General features: G+C 43.0%; 2 protein-coding genes across 3 annotated transcripts in view; one reads left to right on the top strand and one right to left on the bottom strand.

The window, feature by feature from the left end:
- The window catches only part of kst (spectrin beta chain, non-erythrocytic 5 kst), a 35,478-nt gene extending 21,047 nt beyond the window's left edge, over positions 1–14,431 (bottom strand). Inside the window, exons 1-2 of one of the 2 annotated variants that reach the window (XM_033384649.1) lie at positions 14,273–14,431; positions 13,384–13,568 (exon numbers count right to left, since the gene is read on the bottom strand). The gene's annotated coding sequence lies outside the window, so the exon portion shown is untranslated. The remainder of the gene's footprint in view (positions 1–13,383; positions 13,569–14,272) is intronic. The other variant, XM_033384650.1, reaches the window with a different exon arrangement.
- On the top strand, positions 9,717–10,931 carry LOC6900180 (E3 ubiquitin-protein ligase RNF185-like). The gene has a single exon (XM_002135483.3). It carries the CDS (start codon positions 9,996–9,998, stop codon positions 10,683–10,685), a length of 690 nt encoding a protein of 229 aa, XP_002135519.2. The 5' UTR covers positions 9,717–9,995; the 3' UTR covers positions 10,686–10,931.
- Positions 14,432–19,937: the final 5,506 nt, after the last annotated feature.

Here is a 19,937-nt window from a genome sequence, read left to right as displayed (position 1 = left end):
GCTAAACATTTTGTATGCCAGGAATTATGCTAAAAACCGAAATAAAAATCAAAAATCAACCATCCCAATCTCATCTTTTCGGGTTCCCTGTTTTTATGTCTGTGGCGCATCTAATGATCTTCTTAAGCACAACTAAGGGATGTATCTCTCTCTATTATATGTCCATTAAATACCATAGATACGGGGATAGCATCCAAAGGCAGTTTCGCTCTTTTTTAATTGCTTTTGCGTGAGTGATTGAAATGGGGGATAACAGAACTTGGTTCTGTCATCTCTCTTTTTTATCGAGTGGGGAAGGCGGAGGGGGGGCTGAGAGACCTGTGTCACCACCACGCAAATTAGGGAATTTGTGGCTTTGTTTTCTATGAAGTTCTCTATGCATAAAATTACCTCATCAGTGGCTCTGTCGCTGGCTGGAAATTTAAATTCCGAACCAGCAAAAAAAGCGATACAAAGATAGTTCGAAAAAAAAACAGGCAATGTCATAAATTCTTTTCTATGTGATTCGAATTTTATACAATTTTCATACAAAAACGTCAGAGAGAGAGAGGGAGAGAAAAGCAGAGAATTCTAAAGAAGCGATGGTTAGGATTCCCCAAGAGACAACAAAAGATTTTTCGAAATATCCAAAGTTGAGTGTAATTATTCTTCTGTTATTAGATTTATGATCATCTGAAAGTAGTTTCGTACGTTTTTCAGGGTATTATTTTCAAGATTTATGAACCTAAAGTAGTTTTTAATCCCTTAAAATATATATCCAATATATTTCCGATCATCCTGGTGAGTGGATCTATTCTCAGATTTCATTCTATTCGTTTCAGCTATAGATCATTGTTCCATCATCTATTTATTAATCTACCATCATCGAAAGTACTTTATCTATAGATATCGGATCAACTAAACGCATTCCGATCTCTTTTCCATCGAACGATCTTCTATCTTTCGATTTCTAATCATCTTTGCTAAATCATTTCATAGATTTATGATCCTTTAGCTATTAATCAATGAGCTTTTAAAAGTAGTTCCACTTCTAATCCATCAAACCACCTTCTAGCATTTGTTTTACGATCATTCCATCATTCAATTTGCATTGCTTTTGGATCCAAACTTGAACTCCAAAATGAAGAGCTTCAATACAAATTGGCGGTTTGCTCTTTAAAAATGATTACCAAACATTTTGCCTGATTATTGTCCAAAAAGGCAGACATATAGCCATAAAAAAAAAGAGATCCACTAAAGAGGAGGAGGGAAACATTACATTCGGTAATACTTGGGGGCTCCATCGATGTCGGTGTCTTCGCTCGCCTTTTCATGGATCTTATGAGTTTTGGTTTTGGTTTTGGCTTTTGCTTTTGTTGAAATCGAAATTGTTGCTGCTCCTCCACCTCCTCCATTCCACTCGTTGGCCCCCGCCTCCACCTCCTCCCCCAACAGCTTTTTGTGCAAAAATTAGTCAATGTTTGGTTTTGTATTCAATGTTTCTTCTACTCCGACTTCCACTTCTCCTCCGCTCCCTCTGGGTACATTCTTATCATCGGCTCTTCCCTTCCTCATTCTATGCCCCTTCTATCCCCCCCCCCCCTCTACCATTATTCTATTGCCATTATTTATGTATGTGCCTTCACGCCCCCTCTTCCAGGCGGCACCCCCACCCGCTACGATCCGACACGGCATGTCGTGCATATTCCATGGCGTATTCTATGCTTCTTTTGATGACCTCATCATTGGACCGCCGCAAGAGTCGGACTTTTTGGATCTCTCTATTGCTGCTGCCGCTCCCCCTCTTCTCTCTCTCTCCCTCTCTCTCTCTCGTTGTCTCTCTTTTGGGCCATGTTTGAATCCCATTCGATTCGTTCTTTGGCAGCGGCGACCTCTGCGCATGCGCCACCGATTGCTACCGTATTTCACGCACATCTCTCTCTTTCTCTCTCTCTCTCTTTCCACATTCTCCATCTCTTTCTACATTCTGCTGTCTTTTGTCTATGCAAATATTTTGTAGGGCGCCGCTTCAGCGATTTAATCCGCTTGTTTTTTTTTTTTTGGTTTTTGGCCATGAAATGTTTTCCAATTCCCAATCAAATGAATGAATGAATGAATGTCGCGCTTTCCCAGCCTTTCCTTTTCGGCGGGGCCCTGGGAAATTTTTGGGGGGCTTGGGTTTTGGGCCAGGCCTAGAGCTGCTGCCGGCCGAAACAAATAAATCCGTCAAATAATCAAACGATGACATCATGGAAATAGAAATCTCTCATTTTTTGGGGCGACAAAAGCTGATGATGATCTTTTTGTTAAGCTTCTCCCTCAGCGCTCCGCGGCGTTCCACGGCACTCCACGGCGCTCCACGGCGCTCCACAGCGGGATATCTCAGAGATACATATATTTCATCTTTCATCCGTCCACAGATGCCATAGATTCCAGCCCGCACTCCATAGATTTCTCTGTATTTTTTGGCACACAATAAAAATCAATTAAAAGTGAAAACATTTCGAAACATTCTTCCATCTTTAGGGACGGGGGGGATGGGCGTTAATTTCGAATCAATTTTAATCGATTTCGAATGAGAACTAACTACAACTTCTGCTCTTCTACTCTGCTGCTACTCTGCTTTGAAGGCCGTTCTGGCTCTGGGAATTCATTAATTTTGCAGCCCAAAGAGGAGGCTCCAAGCGAGGCACGCGCCGTCTTTTAATTGTGGCATCATTAAGATTCGTTACGGCGGATATAGGGCCCCATTAAACCAAGCCAAAGAGCTCTACCTCTCTCTGGAGATGATGACGGAGCTCCAGAGTCCATTAAGCGGGTTTGGAGACTTCCTTTCATTGCGAGCCGGAGGAAGTGGAAGCGGAATCAGAGAGCAATCCCAGCTAACACTGTGACTAACATTAGTTAATTGATTATAAAAGAGAGCGATTCCAGAGCACTACCATACCTTCTGCAAGGCCCATCAAACGGAAGCACACTTTGAAATTTTAATCGAAAGACTTCTAATCCGAAACTGAAGGTTTTCCCGAGTATTTTCCACTTTTATACCGAATTCTTGGGATCGAAAGAGCCAGTCTTACAATCTTTTGATACAAAACAGTGATCCGCAGACAGTTTTCACTGGAATTCTCCATCGAATTCCCTTCCGATTCCTTCTGTGGCACCTCCACTGATTAATGGCCTGCCATTACCCGGCGATCTGCCCACGAAAAGTGTCTCCCATTGAAACTATGACTTAATCAATGAATGATTTGCATATATACACGTGTGTCCGTGTTGTTGTGTATCCAAAATTGGAAGCTCAGCGAAATGTGACTCATTCGCGATGGATGGATGGAGGGAGGGATCGGGTGGTGTGGTGTGGTGTAAAGGTGCCATGTGCTGGATATATAATATGTGCTCGTAGTACAGAGCCCCCTCTCTCTTATGACAAATACACTCCATACTCCACATCGTTTCCTCAAATATTGGCACAATAATTCCAATACTTTGAAGAACGCGCTTCAAATACATATTTCCAAAGGTGGGGGATAGCAGTGAAGGGCTTTAAGGAGGACTACCAAAACTCTTTCCATTGGGGCAACGGTGACGGCTTCCAAGAATCTTTGCACTGGGGCAAGGTCTTCTTCGTTTTCATTTCGCATTTTCGTTATCGAGTTGTTCTTTTGGAGGCAGTACAGTGCGTTTCAGTAGGCTAAGGTTACATTGCATTACTCCCCACTGATAGCAGCACCCCACACTCCACTCCCCTCCCCTCCCTAGCCCCGTTCGGGCCTCGTTCGCTGCTTAGTTTTTAATTAAAATGTACGCGGAACGACAATCAAACGATCGTCGAACAAGCTCTGGCTCTGGAAACAATTCAATTTCGTTTTTTTGACAGCAACGAAACGGAGGCAATATTTCAACAGAAAATATAGTCATCATTCCCGTACCAGAATTTGTATCTATCTATCTAGGGGTTCTGTTCTTCGATCTCTGTAATTGAAATTGACAAAAAAAAAAAAGAAAACGAAAGAAATCATGTGATAGGGCGAGAAATAGAGAGGGGGAGAGGGAGAGATCTTAGCTTAGCCTCAGAGAATCTCCATCTCCCGCCTGGGAGCCGCTGTTTACTCAAGTGTTGGGGGAACGGGGCAGGGGGCGGGGGGCGGATCGTTTGTGTTTAGACAACAGATAGCCTTGTGGCCCATCAAATGTTGTTAACATTTTTCCATACCCATAATTCCTTGATAGCTTATGGATTTTAAATGAATCTCAAACGATTTTATGTGTTTTTTATGGCCCAGAAATCACTTTGATACCGCGTTACAGTTACAGTTACAGTGGAGAGCCCCAACCCCATTCGGTGCCCCAAAAATTGTTGCATTTCAAAAGGCACGTTGCGCAAACCACAAAAAAATAAATAATAATAATAAAAAAAAAAACAAAAATAAATTCAAGTTTAGAATTACACGAAACGAGAAATTCATTTTCGATGACTTTATGAGGGGATAGGGGAAGGGGCGGGGGGGGGGGGGGATATGGTGCGGTTTCTCGCTGTTTGCAAAACATTTCACGAATAAATTATATTCGAGTGGAGTGGAGTTGTTTTTTTTTGGAAGAGGAACTTCAGCTAAAAATAGAGGGACCCTCCAGTGTTTCCCCCTCCCTCTGATGTTTCGTATGAAATTTGATTTTGGTTATCTTTTGGGGAGTACAAATACTTGAAAAATCTCCCCAAAGCTGCACTTTTGCGGGGTCAGGATCAGCAGTATTCATTGAAAATGATCAAAATCGATCTCTAGGATCACTCGCAAAGCCAAAACCTTTTCGAAAAAACACAACTTGAATATTATTTAAAGAAATATCATCCAAAAAAGCTAAAAAATTATTTGCAAAATGGGATTAAAACCAAATTTGTAGCGCCAGAAACGAAAAACTTTGAAAAGGGTATCAAAAGCTTAGGCCTTTCTGCCTCTTGTGGAACCCTTTTCTCAGCTTTTTCGGGGGGCCCCTGGGAACACAGTCTCTGCCGGGTGGCCACCACCTGGGGGCCCTGCCCTGCCCTGCCCCGTCCTCTGTCTGGAAACGTGTTCCTGTGGCGGCGGCGGCATATGCAAATTATTGTCAGCGTTGCCGCCCCGATGAAGTCTTTGGACTACTCCTGCCTCTCCACCACCGAAAAGGGGCGGGCGTCATAATCAAAGCGTCGTAAATAAAAAGAGCAAACAAACCGAAGACCGAAAATCAAAAGATCATAAGACTGCTGACTGCTGACTGCTGCCTGCTTCACGCTACAATGCTAAACAGCAGAACAGAAGAGAAGAGAACAGACGAAAAGCAGAACAGCAATAGTAAACCGGTAAAAGTTACACAAACTAAAAATAAATTCAATTTTAGGAAGTTTTCAGGTGGCGAGGGCGGGCTTTGCTTCGAAGCAATAAAACTTCAAAGCTCTCTCTTTGTTGCGGTACTCCTCGTGCTAGCTCTCGCTCTCTAGCGGCAGCTCTGTCTCCCTCCTGTCTGTCAGTCAGATCTGTCTCTCTGCTGCTCTCTCTCTCTCTCTGCCGCGCTCTCTTTGGTGCAGCGGCAATGCCTGTGATGTCAGCGCTTAAGTAAATATTTTCCCCGATTTACGAGTAAGCGTGTAATTTGGTGGCGAACACGAGAGAGAGGTTGGGTTGTGCCGATAATTCCGTCAATTCTGTCGCTGATCGCAAGGTTAAACGCGGTGTTCCCAGCAGAAATGCAAATGTAAGACATGCTGTCAGTGGATTCCAGAGAACGAGTCACGAGCTAGCGTCATCAGTGGTTTCTGGGAGGGCAAAGGCGAAGCGAGGGGGGGGCTGTTCGCAGCTAATTAATCAAAAACGAGGCATTCAAGCTACACATTTCCATTCGCATTCTCTAATGATGATTCTTCCTCGCTCTCCGTCTGTCTCTCTCTCTAACAATGATTCTATCTCCCATAGAGAGACGCTCTCTGACTCACTCTTTTCTAGCACTTTTAACACTCTGACATCAGCCAGCTTTTTCCATCGATTCTCGCATGCATTTTGCACCGGCTGCAATCAATTTTTATCGCTGATAAGCTCGGTAACAGCACTTCAAAGATACAAATACATACCACATACATATATGTGCTATATGTACATAGAGATACCCTCAACTATCTGCTAAGTCCACTCAATGGCCATAAATAAACCAAATATCAAACGAAAAAAGGAAAGAAGGAAAGTCATAAATTGAGTGGACACAGCAACATTCCTTGATTGCGCGGAGTCACCTCTATTTCCGCTGGAAAACAGTCGAGTCGTTATTTCGAGGCCCCATTAGCAAGCAGCCGGCAGATAACATTGCAACTTTTTGTTTTACAGGCTGCAGAAAACAGACATTTCATTTGTGGCATCACCATCATCATCATCCACAATCATCCGAAGAGGCCGTGGCGGTGGCACAACCCTGAGAATGTCAACGATTTTTGGGCCTAAATGAATGGCCTTAACTGATCGCTTAGCCTCCTCTCTCCACGCTCCTCTCCTACCCGTTAAATCCATGTGAAAGAACTGGAACGCATAACGCTCATACTCGTAACATAAATAACAGCAACAGCAAAAGCGAGAGAGATAGAGAGAGAGAGAGAGAAAATAAAGCACAACAATTTATAAAATACGCCAAGGAATGCCAAAGTGAAAGAAGAGCCAAGCGGCCAAGCGGCCAAACCAAACCAAAAGCCGATAGCAAGGTAATCCACGTCGCGCCTCGAAACAGGGCTCAAGCGGACACCGGGCCTACGCTACACCAAGAGAAATGGGTGGCCCAAACGCACATGTTTGTACTGGATGTACATACTTTCATTTCAAAAAAGGTAGAGGAACACTCGTTTTCTTAAACATTTTAAGAATAAATCGAAGGGTCATATCTGAGTGACTTTTACAACTTAAGCTAATATGATCATTATGATTGAATGACAAACACGGAAAAATCGAATAAAAATAAAAACAAAATATGTACATATGTACATATGTGCCCCAATTGGTATTATTCTTGGCTTACAGTTCTGAAGGTGAGGTGTTGAAGGAACGACAAACCCCTCATAAATATGAAATATTTTAAGTGCGTTTCTGTTTTTTCCCTCTGTAGGTCTCTGTCTCTCGGTCTCTCCGTCTGTAGGTCGGTCTCGTGTCTCGGGTCTTCGGCAGCCTTCACAGCTGTGTGTGTGTGCTTCGGTGGTGGATCTGGGGGCCGCCGCTTAAATATTTGGCATTTCTGCTTTTTGCTCTGTTACGCTTTTTGATTCCGATCGATGTACATGAATACGCGGCGATGTACATATGCAAACGAGAAGAGTGTGGAGAGAGGGGGAGGGGGAGGGGAAGAGGGAGCTCGAACGAAAACAATTTACGAGTAGCGCACATGCGCATTGTTCTTTGGGGTTCAGGCGGCCGCTGCAAGGCATACGAAATACGAAATCAATGCCCCCACACAGATACACGCACACACACACACAGCCATGGACATGGGGCATGACCATCAACACCTTCTTCCCAGCAGCAGAAAGCAGGCAGAAAACGGCAGCAAAAAAACCAAGAACCAGCGGCACTTTTACGGCTTCATCTCCCCCTCTCCCTCTTCTCCTCAGGGGGCCGAGATCTTCTTCTTCTTCTCAATGCACCGACTAGCGGGATATCCATTAGTAATTACCATAGAGTCCCAGAGTCACAACTGATATACCCGCTCTACTCCGTTTTGCTTACTGGGTAAACCACTACGAAGAGGGGAAACCGAAAACAAAGAAAAGCAAAGGAAATAATTACAGGCAAAAAGAGTACGAAATTCTACCGCTTCGCAGACAGAGAGCGGTGCAAAGCGGAAACAAAGTGCGCAAAATGTAATTAATTGCCCCGAAGGCACAGCCATAGCCGAAGCCGAAGCCGCAGCCGCGGCCCACTACGACCGAAGAGATCCGATTCGCCGAAGAATCATATGCAGCGCAGCAGCAGCAGCACCAGCAGCAGCGGTACGAGATGAATTTACGTATACACATACACACACACACATTCGTCTTGTACCTTTGATGCTATTACAGTGGGGAACAGAAGCATAAAATCGGTTGGAGTTTGAAATTTGTAAGCGGGCGTTACCGAAAGAAGCAACGATAGATGTACCGAACGATCGTCGATCATCTGGCCATATTTTGCACTTTCCGTCTTATGTTCATGCCACGTGCTGTACATCCCACTCTTGGTTCTGCTCTGCAGCGGAACGCGGAGTTTTGTTTGTTTATTGGTTTTGTCGATGAACTTCTTTCTTTTTTTTGCAACTTTAAAGCGAAATATTTTGATTGGACCCGGGGTCCCCGAAACGGCAACAACACAAACAAACGGCTGAAAGAATTGCAAATTGTTGAACGCTTCGCAGACATGATTAAATTTGCCTGTGTGTGTGTGTGTGTGTGTGTGTGTGTGAGTTTTTGTTTTGTTTTCCAGAGATGACTCTCAGATGATTGGCAAATTGCTCAAAAAATTCAAGATTCGACTTCAAGGCTAAATATACATAATTCTTGTTGTTGTATTTTGCTTCATACACACACACACACACACAAACACACAAATAGAGACGCCGCCTGCTGATAAGATTTTCGGTTAGTTTTTTTTCTAACCGGAATTCCAGCAGAGCAGCCACTTCCGTTGTGGATAAGCCAGCTCCCACAGCTCCATCCTCGAGTGGGTTCCCCTGCTTGAGGCCGAAATAGAAACCACTCTTTGCACTTGACTGGAATTAGCCAAATTCCAACGGCATGCCATGGCATGGCCAAAAACGAGACAGCTACACAATAAATAAGCCTTAAATGTGGCAATTGTTTATGGCTCAAAGCTCCAAAAACTCGAAAGTTAAGCTACACAGAGAGGGAGAAGAGAGAGAGAGAGAGAGAGAGAGAGGGAGGGAGCACTGTGATTTGGGTGAGAAATTTCACTGAAAATCCAGTTTCAAGGTTGAACCAGTCGGTGGTGGTTCCCGGGAACAGATTTGACTGTGGATTGTAGTACGTACTCGCGTACGTTTAGTAATTGTTGCGGATCACAGCTGGCAGACAATGGGGGGTAGGGACTGGTGGTGGGGGTCTTAAGGCCGGAGCATCTGGAACTTTGAACTAAACTTTTAGCTGGAACCAATCGTTCTAGCAAGCTTCGCGATCACATAGAATATTTCCCTTTTTGTATTGTTGCGTGGGGGTTAGAGCCGGGTAGCATTTCCTGGGACACAGCCAGATGCTGTGCATATAGTTTTTGGACACATGCAGTCGCAGTCGTAGTCGCAGTCGTCGTCATCAACAGTCAACAGACTTTGACTCTGACTAAAAAAAAAGAAAGCAAACTACTGCTGCCAGTAAGCCAAGTACTAAAGACCAGACACACACAGAGAAGGAGAGAAAGAGAGAGAGGGAGAGAGACAAAGAGAGAGAGGAAAACCAGTTTGAGAGCAAGTTTACTTTTTAGTGGCGTTGACGTTGTTTTTGTTTCTGGCTTATAGCCTTGAATGTGCATTTCATGTGGTATTTCTCCTTTTTTTTTTTGGCGCGCACTCAGGAAAACAGAAAACAAGTTAAAGCCAAAGTTAGCCAAGTTTTTCCCCAAAAAAAAAAAAAAACCAAGAAAAACACTGTTTGATAGACAAGTGAAAAGAGACTGCCACCAGACAGCAATCCAAAGAGAGAGAGAGAGAGAGACAGGGAGATCGAGAGAACCGTGTCTCTGTAGCGGGTATTTTCTAATTGCTTTTCCGAGCCATTTATTTGCATATCTCTGACACACTTGGCCAATGGTTGGAGCCAATTGGAACGAGTCTGAACGGGGCCTAAATGAGGTGCGGAATGTAGATATCAATTTCCAGACACAGATCCCCATTACTATTCAATCATCGTAGGACGACTGTATTATCCTCATTCTAAACTCAAATTTTGATGCGACAACTCAAAAACTGAATACAAAATTTCAGCACACAAGTGCCTCACAAGTCCCAAGCACGTTTAAGCCATGGAATCGGCCCCATCGAGCAGTGGCACCGGCTGCAACGTCCCGGCTACGGGCACTGCAGATACTGAAGGCCACGTGAGCGCAACAAATGCTGAGCAAAATAATGGACACAGAGATTCGACTACCACTCAACTGGTTCCGGAGGAAGAGGGGGCTGCTGCCTCCTCCAGTGCCACATCGGACTCCTTGACGGGCAGTTCGCTGCCCCGTGGAAACATTGCAGATCTGAGCACTGACTCGCCGGCAGCTGGTGGCAGCTCAAGTGGTGCCGCGGATCCCGAACGCGTCGATCCGTCCGTCTATGAGTGCAACATATGCTTCGACACGGCCACCGATGCCGTGGTCACCATGTGCGGGCATCTGTTCTGCTGGCCCTGCCTGCACCAGTGGTTCCTGAGGCGGCCCCTGGTGAAGCTGTGCCCCGTGTGCAAGGGTACGATTGACAATGACAAGGTCATACCAATTTACGGGCGCAATGCCGAGCATCAAGTGGATCCGCGCAACAGGATCCCCGCACGACCTGCTGGCCAGCGCCGAGAACCAATGCCGGCTCGCTTCGGCCTACGTCACCCCGGTGACATTCTCATGTTCTTTGGCACTCCAACCGCGGAAAACCAGGACGCACAGACACTTTCCAAGATGTTCATCTATGTGGCCCTGCTCTGCATAGCTTGGCTATTCTTCTCATAACTTGACAAAGACCTATGGAAAACACACACACACACAATAACAACAACAACAACATCAAAAACAAAAACCATTGCTCCAACACTAAAGATTTGCACTCGATTACACAGGGTATATTGGTTATTCATCGCTCACATGTATCCACATGAATTCCTTAAAGATCCCACGTGACGCCGCACATTATGATTGAATCACACACATTGCTAAGGGCTCTTGAAAAACTGAATAAATTAATTGTTAAATCAGATACATCATTCAGATCGAACGTGTTTCCAGGGGGGTAGGTTCTCCATTCCATCCATCGATCCTCTCCTTATCATTTTGGCAAGTGACATTGGCTATTTTTATATATATGTATATATATAGTATGTATGTATGTATGTATGTGCATATACCATATTTCATATATAGATTAAACAATAATCAATGATATTTTGTTGGACTATGTGCCAGGGAGATAAGGTTGAAATGGGGTAGAATCTATGCACATATATTTCTAGTATTATATAGAATTTGTCATGGCATGGAAAGTGGAATTAGAGGGTGACATCCGTCAGCCAGCAGTCGACAGTCGACAGTCAACAGTCAACAGGTTGGAAAAGATTATAGTTAGTATAGCTAGGAATCCCGAACGTATGGGCTATTTCCCCGAGATTAAAATCACTTCAGATGATAGATGTTGCACAAGATTTCAGGCATTTTTTCTATACATTTTTGCCAGTCCAAAATCAAATCAGAATCTCATCGCACTGGCACTTCCTATAGCTACATAAATCGGTGTTGGAAAATCGTATAATACGACAAGTACGAGCAACAAGCACTCCACCACATACCACATCCAGCAGTTGCAAGTTCGGAAAGTCAATTGGCGCTCATCAAGCGTAGTGCAGATCGAGATCCCAGCCCCCTGCAGGGTCTCGTGGGGTCTCCAACCCTTTCAATTAATTACAGGGTAATTGCAACTCCCCCTCATCGGCGGCACTTGAGCAATTACCATTACCATCATTCGAGAATGTTAAGGCTTTATCTTTCTGATTCCCATTCCCGTCTTGTCCCGTCTCGTCTCTTTGATTTCCCTTTTGAAATAATATCAAAAAATACAAAATAAACCTTCGAGACAGAGATAAGAGTCAGCCCCGGACCAAAAGAGAAGAGAAAAAAAAAGAGTGTTCTAAATTCGTTTAATGGCTTTGATTGATTGGATCGGATTGGATTGGGGGGTAGGTAGTCATATAACCATATAATGCGGTGATTGATTGATTGACTCGCCGTGGAGCCGATTTTGAATGGAATAAACTAAAAGCATTCAAAACTCCAATTGGAAAAAGGAAAGGGAAACAAAGAACAAATAAAAAGTACAGCGCACAAATTGCGCAAAATGCCAAAGAAGCGGAGAAGGAAAACAAAAAACATGCGGTGATCGCTAATTGCATACCCTTGCAGACAGATCGCTCCCATATGAGCACTCCGTAGATCGCTAAATAGAACGAAGGCATGGCCAAAAACATATACTAGGCATACATATATAGTAGGTACCTTTGCGATCTTCCCTCTCTGCATGGCAAACGTATGTATGTATGTACATATACCCGAAACTAAATATACTCTCTGTTCAAAGGGTATACAAAAGCAGCAGCAGCAACAAGAACAACACAGACACATACATAGATGCATATGCATATGAATATCTATGCATGCATGTGCATGACTGTGTGTGTGTAAAAGAGCATTCCAAAATGGACCAACGGGGGTCTCCGTCCTCTGCCTCCCTGCCAATAGGAATTGTATTTCGCCTGCAGTTGGACAAGCACTGGGGGAGTGTTGCTGCTGCTTGCGACTGCATTTTTAGTCAGTTCTGCAGGGCATCTGTTTACAGGGGCGTTGGCATTGCATCTCCCCCTCTTTCCCCCCATTCGCTCTTTCTACGAATCGCCTTGGCCTTGTTGTTGCCGACGCTGCTGCTGAGGCTGAGGCTGCGGCTGCTGCTGCTGCTGCTGTCGTTGGCCTCTTGGCTGACCCGTTAAGCGCGTAATTGAATTTAAACGGCAATTGTCTTGGCGAAATGCATTTACAGCAAATTGCAAATCACAGCAACGCTGCGCCAGCGCCATCATCAGTTGCTCTCAAACTGCAGCTAACGGTACTGTAGAATGCTTAATGAACGAGCGAGCAAGCAAGCAGGCAAGCAGGCAAATGCCAAAGCGGAATGCGGTTTAAAAATAAACCAAGCCCAGAGCGAACGAGCGTGCGAGGGGCAGCGCTGTAGCGAGGGAGACAAGCGAAGCCAAAACGTGCTTTGGCTAAGACCCTACTTAGCCTAGTTTACGACCAACAGCGAGTGAGAGAGAGAGCCTGGCTTTAATGACGTCGCAGACACCTGCACACTGATGCACAGATCGAGAGAGAGAGCGAGGGAGAGAGGGAGGTAGCGGGGGGGCCACTCTCCCTGCATTACGTACTCCATATTTCCATCCCATCCCTCTTGCTTCCCTTCCCTTCGCTAATTTTACGAGCTGGCCACACGCACCCTTTCCGCGTGTGTGTGTGTACAGTTTTAGAGTCAATCTCGATCCTCTGCACGCTTATGCAACACGTTGGGTTTATTGGCAGTAAAACCCCTATTATTTGGTGCTTGGCTTAGCTTTACAGTTTACAGTGCCTCCCCTCGCATGCACATTAATTCCATTCATTTTGCACTTACCTTTGACAGCCTCGTAGTATCCCAAATCCAGCGTGAATGATTTACGTTATAGTTCTGGCTTACACAAATATCTGTTGCGCCTCTCTTCTATCCTCTTGGGATCTCTCGCTCTGCGTAGATATCCTCTGCTGCTGCGCTGTGATCTCTCTCTTTCCTTGTTGGCTGCTGCGCGGCGTCGGCGTCTGCTGTTTAAATTTACATAAATTTCCTTTTTTATTTATCTTTCATTTACAATATTTTCACTTGATTTCGTTCTTTTTACGATCTTTCTCTTCTGATGCTGCTCTTTTCTTGTGTTCGTTAAGAAAAAGATGCAGAAGACGCGTAAGCCACGAAGAAGGTGGGCAGGAGGAGAAAAACCGGAAAGTTGTTATTGTTGCTGCTGCGGCGGCGGCGTTCTTAGCCTGTTTTTTTTTTTTTGTTTCTGTTGCTGTTGGTAGAAAAAGCCTCAAAAAAATTGTCTAAAAGAAATCAAAAGAATTGTAGTTTTGGTTTCTGTTTTCGGATTCTGTTTTTTAATTTATGCCAAAGAATTTTTGTCACTTGTTGCTGCTGCCTGCCGCCTTCTGCTGCTGCGCGGCGACTGCGGCTGACCTTAATAACAAATTCCAATGCACACACACACACACGCACACAAACAAACATGAACATACAAGCCGCTTTCACACACAAACACGGTGCTGCGCAAAAACCAGCTTTGTAGGTTTTTTTGTTGGTTAAAATTTTTTTGGGCCAGCAATTAGAATTAGCCGCGTTTTAAGCACCGGCGTTAGAAGCGCAACAGCAGCAACAAGATCATCAGCAGCAGCACCATTTTCTAATTAGCACAGATACAAAAACACAAAAAAAATCAGGCTTAAACACACGCCGAGAAAGAGATAGGGATTACGTTTGGTTAATGGCTTAGTAGCTGTTGGTACGGCGCACGGGATCTCATGTAGATACTTGTTGTTAGCGATCAACAATTTTTCATAACTGGCGCGCTTTCGTCCGCGCGCACGTCTTTTTTTTTTTGGGTGGCAAGCAGTGTGACCGCGGATTTATCGACAAAACATACCGTCCGACCCTCAAAACTATACCAAAATATACCGCCTCATTTTCAAAATATACCGTAAATATACTGACGAATTCAAGTTCTACTATACGTTTTCCTCGTTTTTGATCTTCCGTCAAATATTACCAGCCATATAGAACAATTAGCCATGCCCACATAATTTTATACGATTGATGAATCAATTTTCTACACAATAGGTTAGTTTTTAGTCCTTGCTTTTATTGTATTTTGACTAAAACAAGGTTTAAACAAAATAGTTCATCAAAAAATCAGTAGCAATGTTGCTGGTATTTGAAGACGTGACGCGTGTATAGCTCTTTGTACACCCTATTTCGTTCATTTTATATGAAGATAAAACGTAATTTGTTAAGACCTTTTCTCAAATTGATATGTTTTAGACATATTCATTTATTTGATTAGTATCTTGTATATATTTATCTCGATCCTGATACCTACGGAGCCTTGGATGACAAACATTTTCTCAATTCTATAATTTCCTTTTCCCTAGGGTATGAAAATTAGTGTTGCCGGGAATCATTGTTGTCAACCGGGCCATTACCGATTCAAGAAATACGACGAATTCCTCAATTTTGATCTTCCGTCGAATATTACCAGTTAAATAGACCATTTAGCCATGCCCACATAATTTTATACGATTGATGAATCAATTTTCTATTTGTCTGGCCTATTCTAAACACTTGCTTTCATTGGATTTCTATATAACGTTGAAAAGGAAATTTAATAGATTGATGAAATTGACAAAATATACCGATATGTCGTAAATATATCGTCGGTTCCATTTTGACCTCAACAAATACCGAAAAGTATTAAAAATACCGTAAACTGCCGTACACACCACGCAAAAAAAGTTCCTTGGCAGAGCGACACCGCCGGCAGCAGTTAAACTTGGGTAGAGCAGATTTTTTTTAACTTTTTCCGACTCATAATCTGGTATATTTTGGTATATTTTATCGATAAAAGGTAAACAAAAACCAGCTGATTTTTCTCAGCTGAAATGAACATATACCACGTTTTTGATATTCCGTCAAATATTACTAGCTATATAGAATATTTAGCACTGCCCACATAATTTTATCCCATTGATGAATAAATTTTCCACAAGATTTGCTATTTTTAAGTGTTCCGTTTTTTTTTGTTTTGTCTAAAACAAGGTTTAAACAAAACAGTTCAACCAAAAAACAGTGGCAAAGTAAGTGAGTATGAAAATTTCACACAGTGTGCCCAGTGTGCCCGCAGCGCAACACCAACGGTCACATTACAAGCTGAATTTTGTATATAAAGCAACTACGCCAGAGCCAGAATCGGCCCGCCAGCGGCTGCATCCAAAATGTCTATCCTCCTCGAATTGTACTTTAACTTCCGCAACCACACTTCTTGGAGCGTTATTGAACCTCCGCAACCAACATTCTTGGAGCGTTATTGAACCTCCGCAACCAACTTTCTTGGAGCGTTATTGAACCTCCGCAACCAACATTCTTGGAGCGTTATTGAACCTCCGCAACCACACTTCTTGGAGCGTTATTGAACCTCCGCAACCACACTTCTTGGAACGTTATTGAACCTCCGCAACCACACTTCTTGGAGCGTTATTGAACCTCCGCAACCACACTTCTTGGAGCATTATTGAACCTCCGCAACCACACTTCTTGGAGCGTTATTGAACCTCCGCAACCACACTTCTTGGAGCGTTATTGAACCTCCGCAATTTCCATATAGAATATTTCTCGCCACAAAAAGGCTTAATATGTTGCTTATTCCCTGCAGTACCGGTTTGATTTTTTGTAAAATTCTTTATAATTTTTTAGCGAGCTCTTCCCAGAAGTACCGTCTAGGTTATATTCCAATGACAACGCAAAAATTATTTGTGAGAAATACGACTTTTTAAAGCAACGAAATCATCTTTTTTTTCACTGTCCACATTTAGTTGTACGCTAATTTGTACTATTAATTTGGTTCAATTGTATAAAAAGAATTTGTTCGATTTTAAAACGGTTTCAACAAAGCTGTTCATTTCCTCCAACAACAAAAACAAAACACGCGCAAAAAACACTCGAGCCAAGCCGCACAAATAAGGGTTACTTTTTGTTGCTTGCCAAACAGCACCTAATTCTTGGCCCTCAGCCTCTTATTTTGTTTGTTACTTATGTCTATGTCACCTACATTTATTCGTCAGGGTTTTGCGCTGCTAAACGCTCTCTTTTAGACTCTGATGCCGACTCACTTGAAACATTATATTTTATAATGCTTGTTCGGAGCAGAACCCAGCCGATTAGCTGCTTGCCAAACAGCGCCTAATTCTTGGCCCTTAGCCTCTTATTTTGTTTGTTACTTATGTCTATGTCACCTACATTTATTCGTCAGGGTTTTGCGCTGCTAAACGCTCTCTTTTAGACTCTGATGCCGACTCACTTGAAACATTATATTTTATAATGCTTGTTCGGAGCAGAACCCAGCCGATTAGCTGCTTGCCAAACAGCGCCTAATTCTTGGCCCTTAGCCTCTTATTTTGTTTGTTACTTATGTCTATGTCACCTACATTTATTCGTCAGGGTTTTGCGCTGCTAAACGCTCTCTTTTAGACTCTGATGCCGACTCACTTGACACATTATATTTTATAATGCTTGTTCGGAGCAGAACCCAGCCGATTAGCTGCTTGCCAAACAGCGCCTAATTCTTGGCCCTTAGCCTCTTATTTTGTTTGTTACTTATGTCTATGTCACCTACATTTATTCGTCAGGGTTTTGCGCTGCTAAACGCTCTCTTTTAGACTCTGATGCCGACTCACTTGACACATTATATTTTATAATGCTTGTTCGGAGCAGAACCCAGCCGATTAGCTGCTTGCCAAACAGCACCTTATTCTTGGCCCTTAGCCTCTTATTTTGTTTGTTACTTATGTCTATGTCAGTCACATTTATTCGTCAGGGTTTTGCGCTGCTAAACGCTCTCTGCCAGCTCTTCGCTATCTCCGCTACCGCGATCGGAGCGGCAATGTACATAAAGGGCAGGCAAGACAGACTTGCAATTTGGATGTCACGCATTAAAGAACATATCGTAATTTTATTTCTGCGCCGAGTTTTATTTAATTCAAAATAATAAGTCGGCCGATTGGGGATAAAAAACATCTCCACAATGCTAATTAACATCGTATCTTCATCGATACTGTAGTGGAAGTTAGAACTTTCATAGAAAGCATTTTACTAATAATTACATTAAAATCATACATAGTTGAATTATTGTTGTTAACACCGCGAGATCTGATTAAATAAAATAAATTTTCTAATGGGTCTTGGTTTAATTTGGATGTAGCAATATAAAAACTTCAGCACTTTCACTCCAAACATTTTGGGCCAATGAAAGTATAGAGTTGATTATTAAAATCATACCCTTTATGCAGTAGACTTCCTGTGGATATTTAAGTTCTTCAAAATATTTTCGCATATCCGAAAGGGTCTCATTGACAAGATTTTTGTCTTGCAGTGCACTCCTAAATGGGGTTTTATCGTAGAGGACATGATTATTTAGACAGTCGAAAAATCGATTCATTTTTTCAATAAATGTAGCCGTCGCTTCTGCATTTTCTTTGCACTTTAAGAAGCCTCCAGAACTAATAATTGTTCGAAGAGCAGCGGCCACACTATGGCTAAACACTTGAGTGGCATATTTGACCTTAATTTATTTGGATATATATGCTTTGTTGTTAATTTCGGGCAGAGTCGCGTTCAATTTCTAGAATCGATTTCATACGTTCTTCGTTCTTCGACTATTTTCCATGAAACAACGCCATCAGGGGTATAAAGATTTCTATTTCGGACAATGTTCCTTAGCGATTTAATCAAATGTGGAACATCGTAAATCGCAAATATTTTTTTATCTTGAACTTTAAAGCTGGGGTTCTTAATGTCGACTCCCAGTCTTCTGAAAACAGCCCTGGTCGCAAATAGCTGCTCGTACATCAAGCCCTAAGACTTGTGCTCGTTCAATATTAGCTGTCACTTTATTTGTCTTTTGCAGGATGCGTCTCTCAGCAATAATCTAGAGAGCCTCAGTAGCATTTACATAAAGAACGAGGGGGAACGTTGTGAGTTGCTGCGGACACCGCAACTCTACAGTTATACCCGATACTAAGTCAGTATGGCTCTCCTCCGGCAGACGCCGCTAATATTAAGCGACACGACAAAGAGTGCGTGCGAGAGAGACAGAAAATCAGTCTGAGCGTGACGTCACGCGCTGCGTAGCCACTGCAAATTGATTTGTTCCTTTTGGCTATAAAAATGATCTGATCTGATCCAGATTCAGCAATCTGATAGATATGGTCGTTATCTATGATTCTGCGTTTTTAGTTTTCTCAAATCTGCAATATTGTGGATGCAACAGATTTTCGTCCTTTGTGGGGGCGGAAGGGGGTGGGGCGAAATTTTGAGATAAAGGTTTTATAGTGAGATCTAACAGAAGTGCGGATACCAAATTTTGTTACTCTAGCTTTAATAGTCTCTGAGATTTGTGAATATCCCCAGATTTGCATCCTTTGCGGGGGCGGAAGGGGGTGTGGCGAAATTTTGAAACAAACTCGTCTCGGTCCGATATATTAGGAGTGTGGATACCAAATTTGGCTGCTCTAGCTTTTATAGTCTCTGAGATCTAGGCGCTAATGTTTTACTCTAAGCAAAGCCGCCTATGCTACGTGTGTGTTAGAGAGAGACAGGGCGAGAAAAAATGAAATTGTTTTCTTGATGCTGGCTATAATAATAATACGATCGAATTCAGATTCTGCAGTCTAAAAGATATGGTCATTCTCTACGATTCTGCGTTTTTAGTTTTCTCGTATCTTTAAAATTGTGGATGCCACAGATTTTCGCCCTTTGTGGGGGCGGAAGTGGGCGGGGCAAAGTTTTGAAATATTTTTGGAGCAGTGACATATCACAGAAGTCTGGATCCAAAACATCGTTGCTCTAGCTCTTATAGTCTTTGAGCATTAGGCGCTGAAGGGGACGGACAGACGGACGGACGGACAGACAGACAGGGCTCAATCGACTCGGCTATTGATGCTGATCAAGAATATATATACTTTATAGGGTCGGAAACGATTCCTTCTGGACGTTACACACATCCACTTTTACCACAAATCTAATATACCCCAATACTCATTTTGAGTATCGGGTATAAAAACATAAATGTAAAGTAAATGAAACTTAAAACATGAAGTTTGAATAGAATAGATGAATACAGATATTCTGTAAATAATGGAAGGTAGGGCCTTGCCTTGCCGTGTACAAATATAGTGATAGTTGTCTTTTACGATAAAAATTTCTGCAACCCCTCAATGCGCAGCGAGTAATTGTTTTCCTCGTTCTCCACAATCTCATCAACGGTCACAATTGAAACTACTTCCAGTTGTTTCTCGAGACGTTTAGCCTGCGCATCGGTGAGTTCTTCGGGCAGGTCCATCAAAACATATTCCGTAGTCAATACGGGGTAT

Source organism: Drosophila pseudoobscura, chromosome X, assembly GCF_009870125.1.
Source record: "Drosophila pseudoobscura strain MV-25-SWS-2005 chromosome X, UCI_Dpse_MV25, whole genome shotgun sequence".
Lineage (NCBI taxonomy): Eukaryota > Metazoa > Arthropoda > Insecta > Diptera > Drosophilidae > Drosophila > Drosophila pseudoobscura.
The sequence above is the reverse complement of the archived record's forward strand: the minus strand, read 5'-3'. Positions and strand labels throughout refer to the sequence as shown.